This window comes from Delphinapterus leucas, chromosome 1 (genome assembly GCF_059928025.1).
Source record: "Delphinapterus leucas isolate spDelLeu-1000000601 "Yukka" chromosome 1, BTC_Dleu_Yukka2, whole genome shotgun sequence".
Lineage (NCBI taxonomy): Eukaryota > Metazoa > Chordata > Mammalia > Artiodactyla > Monodontidae > Delphinapterus > Delphinapterus leucas.
In genome coordinates, this window is record NC_143129.1 from 181,074,619 (window position 1) to 181,086,735 (window position 12,117).

The 12,117-nt window shown below is 40.6% G+C and overlaps 1 protein-coding gene across 5 annotated transcripts in view; it reads right to left on the minus strand.

Annotated features, from left to right (window-relative positions):
- Positions 1 to 12,117, minus strand: part of VPS13D (vacuolar protein sorting 13 homolog D) — a 245,792-nt gene that overhangs the window by 158,765 nt on the left and 74,910 nt on the right. For all 5 annotated transcript variants that reach the window (XM_022598274.2, XM_022598273.3, XM_089901016.1 and 2 more), the window contains 7 exons: positions 11,657 to 11,790; positions 9,262 to 9,417; positions 7,879 to 8,089; positions 7,270 to 7,344; positions 4,458 to 4,664; positions 2,943 to 3,032; positions 268 to 408 (listed from right to left, as the gene is read on the minus strand). In XM_022598274.2, the coding sequence (XP_022453982.2) occupies positions 268 to 408; positions 2,943 to 3,032; positions 4,458 to 4,664; positions 7,270 to 7,344; positions 7,879 to 8,089; positions 9,262 to 9,417; positions 11,657 to 11,790 (1,014 nt within the window). The remainder of the gene's footprint in view (positions 1 to 267; positions 409 to 2,942; positions 3,033 to 4,457; positions 4,665 to 7,269; positions 7,345 to 7,878; positions 8,090 to 9,261; positions 9,418 to 11,656; positions 11,791 to 12,117) is intronic.

The window sequence follows — 12,117 nt, forward strand, 5'->3', positions numbered from 1 at the left end:
GAGAAAGTTCGTCATGGACATGAATGTTTCCCATGTAGTCTAAGCTCTTGCTTGATCACTGAGAGGATTAATATGGGATGCCACCTCCAGAGCTATGGGTTGAGAAGCATTATGAGGCCAGGTTAGGGTTTATCAGGAAAGCAGCCATGATGAGTAAACTGTCTGGTATGGGCCCAAGTATTTGCTAAACCAGGATTAACAGTCTTCCAGACAAGGGACTTAACGCACAGAAAGGTAACAATGTTCTAAAGACAGCTTTCCACTCACCAATCAGTACAGAGGTGATATTGATATCCAAACGGTGTTTGGCCTTGACTTCCAGCTTCAGCCGAGGAGGATGGAGACGACTAGCTGCCTGTTGTTGCCAGGATACAGAGCACGGCCAGGGCTCAATAAATGGCTCCCAGCCTAAAAGAACACAGGAAATAAGACATCTGCTCAGCAGATATCAAGAGTTTACAGGGGAACACCATTCACAAATGCTCAGCAAGGACATACTATAGCTAATAGCTTTCTATTTCCAACTTGATTTCGCAATGGAAACACCATCTTTAGCTGCAGGTCACCTTACAAATGTCTGTGCTGTCTCAAGGACATGAGTACAAGAGCACACATGCACCCCAACCATGGTCTCCCAGAGGTGGGAGGAAGGAAGGCAGGGGGTATGTGCCCTCTTCTATTTAAGAGCAGGCAGGACCTGTTTTTGATATATTCAAGTAGAAAAAAGTGTCTCAGACTCAGGTTGGAAAAAAAGTGTCAGCGGCTGAAGTAACTATTAAATTTGATTACCCTGCTTACATCAAGAACCCATTGGCTGAATAAATAGGTATACTTGAAATTCATTAACTTAAATTTTTCCCAATTTTTATTTTAAAACGTGTCATATGTACAAAAGTTATATATAAACAACATATATGTATGGTTTAAAGAATAAGGTTACTGCAAACACTCACGTACTCACTATTGAGCTTAACAGAAAATTATATGTGCCTTTGAAGCCCCTGAGTACCACTCCCCACCAAACCTCTTCCACCCGACTCCAAGTAACCATTAGCTTGAATTTTTAATCATTTCCTTGCTCTTTATACTTTTACCACCTAGGTATACATTTCTTAAGAATACATAGTTTGTCCTGTTAGGGATCTTCACATAAACAGAATCCAACACTGTGTATTCTTTTTTTTTTCATTTATTTATTTATTTGGCTGCGTCGGGTCCTAGTTGCAGCACGCGGGATCTTTGTTGCGTTGCCCCACAGCATGTGGGATCTTAGTTCCCCGACTAGGGATCGAACCTGCATCCCCTGCATTGGAAGGGGGATTCTTAACCACTGGACCACCAGGGAAGTCCCTGTGTGTATTCTTTTGCAAGTTTCTATTTTTGCTCAATAGCATTCTTTGAGATTCACTCACACTGATGCCATGTAGCTGTGGTACATTATCTTCACCACTGAACTGTAATCCACTTATGACCGTACCACAGTTTATTTATCTATTCTACTGCTAGGAGACATTTCACTTGATTCCAGTTCTGCCACTATTAGGAAGACCACTCTGGAAGCAGTCTTGTACTTGTTTCCTAGTACTCATAGACAGGAGATTCTCTAGGGTACAGGTCTAGAAGAAGTATATTGAAGGACTGCTGAGTATGCTTCTAAGTCATGTCAAACTGTTTTCCAAAGTGGTTGTCCCAATTTACAATTCTGACAGCAGGAAATAAGAGTTCTAGGGCTCATATCTTCACCGTACTTAGTAGTGTCACACTTCCTTTTTGCCAGTCCATTGGGTGAGAAAAATGGTATCTCACTGTAGTTTCAAAGACAACTTTTCAAGGCCAGTTAATTTTTAACAGTTTTCTAAATACACTCCATCGGCCATAGATGAGGTGATTTACCAATACATATCCAATCTAACATGTAGCATAATGTCGGTACATTCATCTCCTCACACCATTTAGCACTAGTGACCTGAATGTGTTCATGCAACTTTAAAAGTAAGCAATATTTGCTCTGGGAAAGTAAATGATTCTCAAAAAAATAGCTACCATATGCCCTGTAAAACTTTCTCTTAACTACCAAGGCTTGGGCCATTATTCTAAAGTTAAACATTTTGAACAATTAGGAAATAAGAGTGTTGCCTTTAAGTGAATCCAGATCAGAGAGGGGAGAATGTTAACTAACACATAAAATCGAATGTGACACGTACTCTAGAACAGTCAGCAACAGCACAACACACTGGAAGATTAACTTTCCAATGACATCAAGGGAGCAACCCCTCTTCGACACAACTTGGTTTACTCCACCCACACCTACGAAGAAGTCTCTTAAGGCAAAGAACGTTGCAGCTCAAACTATTCAGCCCTGATACAGGATGGTTCCTGAATGTCCATCTGTATAGGCCCTTACCTTGGTCTTTCCAATGGAAGGAAGGAAACCTGAAAATGCCTTGTAGTATATCCAAGTTTATGTCTCTGGTAGAACAGCTTGCCCTGATCAACTGTGTCCTACTCTAGGGAGTAGGTACGGCAGGTTATACATTGTCACTGACTCAGTACTCTTCTAATGAGACAAACAAGTCCAATAGGGAGTGAGGAGGCCTGAAGTTTAAAATGTTTATGGGCTTAAATCTCACTTGAAATTTAGCTACTATCAGGGCCAGACGAATGATCCTTCACAATTGAGCAATTTCACGTTCTGAAATAAGCCAAACTCCAGGATGAAAAGGAATTAACTACCAAAACTTCTTTTTAAAGAATTCAGTTGTGACTTATCAAATATATTCTTAGAAATATGAAAAATCTGTATCTTTCGTGCTTGTGCAGTCACTTATTTTTCACCTTTCCCTGTCCTATCCCACCCCTTTGCCTCATGTAGAATTTATGTAGAAATAGGCCCAGGCAAATGTCGAAGTGTATTTTTTAAATCCCATGATAATTATACTGACCTGACAGAGCACGGTTATAATAATCTCCAGAAAGGGTGAAGTGGGCATAGCCTTCAGGGCTAGTTCTTACATGCTGCAGAAAATTTAGACCTGCAATGAAAGCAAATCTTATTGCAGTGGCAGGGCGGGAACAACCAAAACTTTCTTTTGCTGACAAATCATATAAAAGAGACGTCAGAAAAACAAACGCATAGATACAGACAACAGAGTAGTGGTTACCAGAGGGGAAGGGACAGGGGCGAGAGCAGGGGTGATCAACTGTACGGTGATGGACAGAAGGTAAATTTTTGGTAGTGAGCACACGGTAACGTGTACAGAAATGGAAATATAATACTGTACACGAGAAGCTCATATAACGTTATAAACTGATGTTACCTTAATAAAAATAAAACAGAGATGCTAGTTACAGCTACCACTGATGATCTTATAGGAGAACACACAGATGTATCAAAATTTGATATTTTGTTCATCATGGTTTTTTTTAATAAATTCTGATTTTTAAAAATACTCCATTAAAATATGATTCATCTTAATTACTGAGTTTTGTGGTACCCCTTTAAATGTTGTGAATGAGGTAAAGGCCTCATCTGCCCCCCCAGCATCCAGGTGTATCTCAAGCCTGTGGGAACATCAGAAACATTCCTGCCTGAATGTCTGAAAAGAAGGCGAGTAAGGAGAACAGTCATGCCTTCATAAATATTAGCCCAAAATTTCAAGATTACCGTAGAAAAATAAGAAATAATTATTTTCTGCAGAAAAGACACTCATGGAAACAGTCAAAATTCCAGTTGTTAGTTTCAATCAAGTGGCCCTTGTGGTGCCTAGAAGCACAGGGAAAAGGAAAATCTCTACAATGTGTAAAAGGTCAAATTAGATCCCCAGAACCAACTTTTCCTCGAAGGGAAAAGAGGCTAGCAAGATCAAAACAAAAGAAAATTAAAAGTAAACACATCGGTGAGATTCTCCTTTACTCTCCTCAGAAGCCTCATCCGAAACAGCTTGCAAAGATGCGATTGAGGATAAAGCCCTCCTGCCCTGGTCTCCACTCTGCTGAAGGACGGCTCTCAGGTGAATAGGGTTTCACCTCCTACCCGGCCTACACAGGAGACTCTGGTGAGACTCTGTGTTTTTTAATTTTCAAAAGACATACAGCTTGGAAACATTACTTTCTAAGCTTATCTTTTAAATTCCTTTAATAACAGTACTCCCTACAACCTTTAGATACACGAAAAGATAAACAAAATGGAGAGATCAGGAATTATTTAACTAGAGCTGTTAACAGAACAGAAATTTCATCAATGACAATTTCTATTATTCCCAAGCCATGGTCTGAAGGCCACATATGGCAAATAAATACACGTTTCTTTAAAATACAAATAATGGAAAACATATGTAAAACCATCATCTAAATTTCTCCCATTCTATTAAGTACGGGAGAGCATGAACAACGTGAAGAAAAGATGGTGGTTCACTGCACATCTTCTCAATGAACCTGAGGGTCGGGCGAGCACTCACGAGAGAAGGTGAGCTCAGCAAGAGGGACGTCGCAGTCCATGCAGTCGTCGATAAAGCAGATGCACACGCTCTCAGCTTTCATCTCCACGCCTGAGATCAACCGTGCCGGCGCAGCCACCTGGCCCTCTCGGCTGTTAGAGGCCAGGGAAAGAGACGTCAGGGGTTCAGCATTCTTGAACAACCAACTTGCTGCCTTTTTCAGTTGACCTGCAAAGAAATTAAAAGGTGATCAGTTCAATCCGTTCCCACAGCTACTCAAGCAAATCAGGGAGGAAACAGAGAAATACATTTGATAGGGACCTACTGGACGGCCCAAGAGAACCTTAATGCCAGACAGACATAACAAAGAAAAAACAACACAATAACAGGAATCCTGCTCTTCAGCAAACAGAACAAGGCCCTCTTTGCTGCACACCTCTGCTCAAGTTTACCGCACCTTTCATGACCTGGCTCAAAATGTCTCCAGGAAGCCATCCTTCCTCTACTGTGACATCTGTTGAAGGAGACGAGAAAAGAGGAAAGGAGAGGACCCAACATTCCAGGTGCCACTTGGTACTATAATACTTAATCTTCCCTATGTAGTCTTGCATATCCTGATGTGCTGCTTTGTTAAGTGTTCTCCAATGTCTTACGTTGTACATACTTTGTCTTCTCAACCATGTGTGTAATATAAAACTATTAAATAACACCCCCTGAACACAATCAGACTGCTAAAGCTAAAAAAGAACAGAACAGAAAAAAGAAAAGCAATGCAACCCCACACTTATAAATTACCAGAGGCCAGTGCATGTAACGGTGGTAAGTGGTTAAGGGCATGGGCTTTGGAGCAAGATGGCCTGGCTTCTGATCTTGGCACTTACCAGCTGTTGGATCTTGGACAAGTTACTTGATCTCTCTATGCCCGACAGCACCCGCTTACAGGACGGACATGAGGAGGAAACAAATGAGTACGTGGGAGGTTCTCAGATCAGAGCCTGGCATATAACAAAGGCTCTATAAACATTAGTTGGTATTATCATCTTCATTATTGATGGAAATAAACCTTAGTTACTAAAGAAATAAAAATTGAAATCCAAAAGGCTCTTAGAAATTTTTCTAACGTGTTTGAATTGTTAAAGAAAGAGTAAAAGTAAGAAATGTAAACATTAAGGGGTATGAAGTTAATTAAACCAAGAAGCAATGATGACTAGGTAAAAACAAAACTAAGGAACACAAGATAACTAGGTCTACCTTCATTTTCTCCAGAGGAAAGAGACAGGTAACGCAAACAATTGTGATGAAACCATGTTAAGTGGTCAAAGTTTAACCTGGTACAATCCTTTTCAAAAAAGATTTGTCAATTCAAGCAAAGAGCCTGAAAAATATATCTATATTCTCTGATCCAGTTTTTACAATATGAAGCCTCACTACCAAAGAAACAGTTAAAAGATGTAGACAAAAGTTCATACACAAAAATATTTATTACAGAATTGTGTATGATAATGAAAGAATGAAAACAACTTAAGAATGGTTAAATCATAATGTATCCTCTGATCAATGTAAAAAAATCAATGTTTACAAATAATGTTAATGACATGGGAAGACGCTGCTATTAAGTATATATTTTAATAAAATTGTAATTATAATTCTATAAAATTGTTATTTGCAATACGATCTACCAACATGTATAATATTACGTGTGTATATATATATACATACACACACACACACACACACACACGTGTGTTGGATACACGGGCATACCTCGTTTTATTGCACTTTGCTAATACTGTGCTTTTTACACACTGAAGATTTGTGGCAACCCTGTGTCGAGCAGGTATACCGGCACCATTTTCCAACAGCATTACTTAATTAAGATATGTACATTTTTAAGACATAATGCTACTGCACACTCAACAGACTACAGTATAGTGTAAACGTAACTTTTATATGCACCGGGAAGCCAAAAAATCTGTAGCCAAATTGAAGCCAAAAAATTCGCTCTATTGCAATATTTTCTTTATTGCGGTGGTCTGGAACTGAACCCCCAATATCTCCAAGGTCTGCCTGTATACAGTACATAGAGAAATAAAAAGAGAGAATATACATGCAAGTATCAAGGCTGGGAAAAAATACAGCTCTTGCTGTATCTCTGATTTGAAGAGAAAGGGGAACAAAGAGGGAGGTGGAGAGGTAGTGTGATGCAGTGGAAAGAACACGGGCACACCTGGCTTTAAACCCATCCCACCCCGCATTAACAGGTGGCCTGAGATGAGTTTATGTACCCTATCTGAGCCGGTTTCTCCAACTGGAGTGAGGGTAATGATGCCGGCCTCCAAGGGTATGAGGATTCAACAAGAAGCAGGACTAGGCCCAGAGGAGCTCAATAAATGGCCATGCCTACCAGCGTCACCGCCATTACCACTCCCACTAGCAACAGTGCTAACATCTACAGAGCACATGCTGTGTGTCAAGTACCTTCTCATGTCCTTTGCATAGAGTGACTTCTTTATTTCAAACCTCTGAGGGATGTCCTCTTATCCTCACTCTACAGATAAGGAAGCACGGGTACAGAGACATGAAACTTGCCCAAGTCACGAACAAGTAGCCAGCAGGTGGCAGAGTAAGGACCTGAAGTCAGGCAGTCAGCTCCAGAGCCCACAGGCATGTCCACTATAAAATCCTGTGTCTCATTATTACTGGCCCAAGGTTATCTTCAGCCCACAGAAAATCATGGAGGGTCTCCAAAACACACTCCAGCTCATGGAAAGATAAACATTATCAAACATTATCAAGATAAACAGCTGATAAAGGAAAGCCTTATTCAAATTACCTTGACACACCAAGAGAGCTTTGCGGCAGTCATCCATGCCAAACCCCAGCTCCTGCAGTCTAGCCAGTTGTAACTCTAGGGAGGGGGAAATGGTATATATATTTTTGTAAGTAATTTAATGTAAATTAACCCACAGACTAATTGAAGCAAAAAAGAACCAAAAAAAACAAGAAAAGCAATTCAGAAACTGGGGACTCAAACACTGCACTGCTATAGGCAAAAGTAAGCTCCTAATTAGAATTTGTCAACTGTACCCTGAAATTTTTAAGTCTTTTCCCTATATTGGCTGTCTTTTAAATGCTTACAACTGAAACTTAGTATTATTATCCATATAACTTGGGAGGAAAACTTGAAGTTTAAAACTAAACCTTAGCATTATCCATATCTCTGGAAGAAACTGTAAAAGGAAAAATACTGTAGGCTAGAACAGTTGGTTTGGGCTGTTTATTTTTAAATTAAAAAAAATTAGACAGTCATACTTATGACCTACAATTATACTTAATGACACAATTATACCCTGAACAATTTAACTGTGCAAAAGAAAATCTGAAAAGTTAAAAAGAAGGGGAGTTTTGGGAAGACTGAGTGGGTTTTATGGTTAATACCTACCCAAGACAGGATCTAAGGTGTGTCTTGTCCCTTCTCTGATTTCCTCTCCCCTTCGAGATGCACCAGGAAGGTAACTGCTGAAGGAGTTAGCGTCCAAGGCCACTGTGTCTGGTACTGCAGCATTAGCTTGCTCTGGGATGGATTTTGCAATGGCAAGAAACAGCTGAACATCATTATAGGAGAGTCTGATATCCAGGGCCTGTAACTGAATCTAACAAAATTTAAAAGGTGGCAGTTTTTAAAGTTGCACTTGCTTTTGTGTCCACACCTCTTACAGGTATCACTCTAATTCAAGTTCTAGAAATCCAACAGACATTTCTCATTGTGAAGACAGGGGAGATCTTGAAATTAAGCATTAATAGCCATGAGGTAAAATGTCCCAGCTGTGAGGCCAAATGTCACAAAACTGTACCAAATACAAAATACTAAGCAAGGAAAATTACTAGAGCACTTAATACTTCAGTAGAATGATTTTCATACAAGCACATTAATCATCAAAGCAGAGGATCGGAGAATGGCTCTGGTGGAGACAGGATCACCTATTAGCAACACTCTGTTAATCCATTTTGCTTTGATCTATTTAATTTTTTAAAATCTCTGACCACCCAACAAAACTTATCTCTCCTTTATTCAAACAGAACTTTAAATGAGTCATGTTCCACATTAATATTTCTGAAAATCTGGTCCTCCTCAGACAACAGCAACTCAGCTACCACCGGTAAAAGCAGTACAGACACCAACACAAGACCACTTTAAAATGGGATGTCTGTTTGAAGTCTGGGTATAGTGCTTTATTACTTTTCATTATTTTTGAAGCCCGAAAATCAGAATGGCTTTTCTCTCTCTTTCAATCCTCCTACGGTTCAGATGGATTACTAATTAATGATTCCCCCTCTACCGAAGAAATATAACATCAGTCTTAAGCTGTCCCTGCCTGGCTTCACCTGCTCTGCTTCTCCTCCCCTCTCCTCCTCACTGCCCTAAAGACTTCTTTCTTCTAGTGAGACCTCCCACGGTCTCAGGTCTGCTGGGCCATTTCTGCCCCTGACTCTGCCGCTTCCTAATTTGGAATGCTCTCCTTCTCGGCCTATTTACATCCTACCCCTCTGATCAGACTCACTTTTAGCTTCACTCACAGTCAATATTCCTAACTCTGCTTTCTGTAAAGTTTTATAGAACTTCAAGATCACACCAGACAATTAAAAGGTCTTTTATCCTCCACAAGACTGAAAGATCTTCTAGGGCAGAGACACTGTCATATTTATTTTGTATTTGCTGAAATAACGAAAATGTTGTTGAGTTTGGCAGAGCTAAGTAAGCAGTTCAAGCAAAGGAAAGTGTTTGCGAGTGTCTCAGTGTGTTACACAGATTTGTCATCATTACCTCTAAGACAGGTGGGAAGTCTTCACTGTTGAATGCATCCATCAATCCTGAACTATTCTGATAAGAAGAATTCCCCACCAGCTCCACTTGAATTTGTACTGGATCAACAATTGAAAGAGCTGTGTCTTGCTCATTTCCTAGTCGGCATGAAAACACCTAGAGAGTGAAATGCAATATGGCAGGAATTAATGTCTGATTCAGGAAGAGTCTAACCATCAGGAGAAAAGGAGACCATCTCAGAAGCACTCAGCCCTATAATATCAAAAGCCCAGAGCAACCACTGAAATGAACATTGTGAAGAGGGAGGCTGAGGCTCTCACCACTGCCAGGAGCGCAGTGGTTCGCCCGTGGGAAAGGCAGTTTAGCAATATGTAACAAGAGGCTTAAAAACATCACACCCTTTGATCCAGTAATCCTACTTCTTACTAGGAACTAGCCCAAGGAAATAATGCAAAACATAGAAAAATTCACTGAACCTTTAACAGTTAATCAAAAAATTAAGAGCAACCAAAGTTTTATCACATCTACTCGGAATATTTTGTGGCCATTTAAAGGGAACGGTTTAAAAGACCATATGAAACATAAGAAGACAGTTACAATACCGGTTATGTGAAAAAGCAGCCCAATCAAAATAATATTACGCCGTAACTATAAGGAAAGAAACACATCAAAATGTCAAGAGAGATTATGTAAGGTGGGATAGGTGATTTTTTTCCCCTCCCCTTCCCTAATTTTATGTAATACAGTTGTTACTTTCACAACTGAAAATAAATACATTAATTTTTGAACCTAGGTGAAAGGTACACAGGGGTTCATTATATTATTGTTTACTTTGTGTATGTTTGAAATGTTCTATAATTTTAAAAAAAAAACATATTTATGGGGAGAGAAAAGGGAGGGAGGACTCCCATCCTAGGACCAAATTATGTTGCACGCTCAAGAAGACAGAAGAAAGCATTGCTTTGGTCTCCCTTGCTCCCTCCCCGCTTTTTGGCGTTTTCTAGTGCTACTGAAAAACATGCGCCACCGAGGTCCTCTGCTGTATTCGCAATTAACTCATTTTGCTTTCTTTATAAGTTCTCCCCCAATGATGTATTAGGGCGGTCTTAAAATTCAGATCCAATTGTGCTGCCTAAAGAACAAGATTGAAAGGAATTTCCAGGAATCTCAAATATTTTGCCATGTAGTTTTTCTAAGGCTTTGGAGCAGGAAAGTTTCATTTTCCTTTTTCCTTCAGGGGCTTCTGCTACACAAAACCCAATTGTACCTGACAGTTCACTAATTAATCACTAAACTTTTCCATTCAAAGCTGGTATTGTGGTGGCTTGGAGAGCAGATGAATCGCAATTTCATGACCAACTCACATCACATCACACCAGCGTGCAAATCCCTCTCCTCTCACACTGAGGTTTCTTTACATGAGAGAAACAAGTGGTAGAGAAATAAAATCTCTACAGGTTTTAGTCAGCTATTTCTGACCAGAAAAAATAAAAAGAAGTTCCATATGCTGCTGACAGTGAAAATAATTTTTGTTCGTTCAACCTCTGAAATACCACTGGAAAGAACTGGGTATGAAAAAGCTTAATCATAAATGGGAAGGAAATGATGAGTATCCCTAACCAAATAGACTAATATTCTAACAAGAGGAATGTTAGTTGAGATCAGTGACTTAAGAACATTTGACAGAGATAATAATCTACCTCGTTTCTCCTTCTGTCTCCACACATCCTGGCTTAAAAAGAGGCAGAGCAGTTTCTGCTGGACATTGTATAATGTAACTTTCTGGCTACAAAAGCCATCCCAGTGCAAATTAGCCCCTTCATGAGATCAGATCAGAGCCACAAGCACCTCTATTAGAGACTCAGTCCTTTAGGTCAGGCCTGACTCTCTAGATGTGCCCTTTTATACATCAGATATTCCCAGAAGGATAACACAAAAAGTCCTTAACACTTTTATAGACAAGTTTCCAAGACCATAAAGCCCTAGGTCTTTGGAGGGACAAGCACTGAACGTGGGGGAAGGGGATACAGGAGCAACAAGGACCCCTTCCTCACCTTCACAGTTCGCTAGACCTGCAGAACTAGAGGACACGACAAGGAGCCCGGCGGGGTAATGGGGACTAGAAGAGTTTCCTCGAACTTTCTGAGGAAGGGAGGGCAAGAGAGAAAGAGGTAAAAGTCCCTCCACACGTTCACAGCCTGACACTGGGCGACTGAATTCGCACACATTAGAATAACCTGGTAGATTTGAGGAGAAAATGAAGAGACGAGGACAAGGGCCCTCCAATCCCATTCATTATTTCCCTGAATGAAAGTTTAGGAGGTAAAATTCTCCTCCAGATGCTTTTCTCTTGAGCCAAACATTTAGTGTTTCAATCAACACACAGACTTCTTACCTCAATGCCAAACAAACTTCCTGAAAAGGGCCGATCGACAAACCGGGGCTTATAGGTGAGCACTGTGGTGCCTTTGAGAATGATGGCGTTGGTATCGAAGCAGGACACATCTTCAACGACCACAAACTCTGTGCCTGGAAAGGACGGCATTGTCAACTAAGCCAAAGCTGTGAAGTGGAAAGCAGCAGGCTGTCGCAAACCAGGCAGCACGTTTACTGGGCGGGCGCTGACACATCGGCCAGAAAGGTATGTTCTGCAGGATGCCTGCCGACACTCGCTTCACTCCCACCCGAACAAGTTCTCTGTATCTGGCCAGCCACAGCTGAGCTGACAGAGCACTGCACAGGCAGAAAAGACTGGGATGCAGTTTCTCTCTTTAGCATATAGTTCTAAGCTAGGTCTCCTGGGAGGCAGAACAGACATTCAGAAGCTCCCTCGCCAAATGACGACCTGTTTTAAAA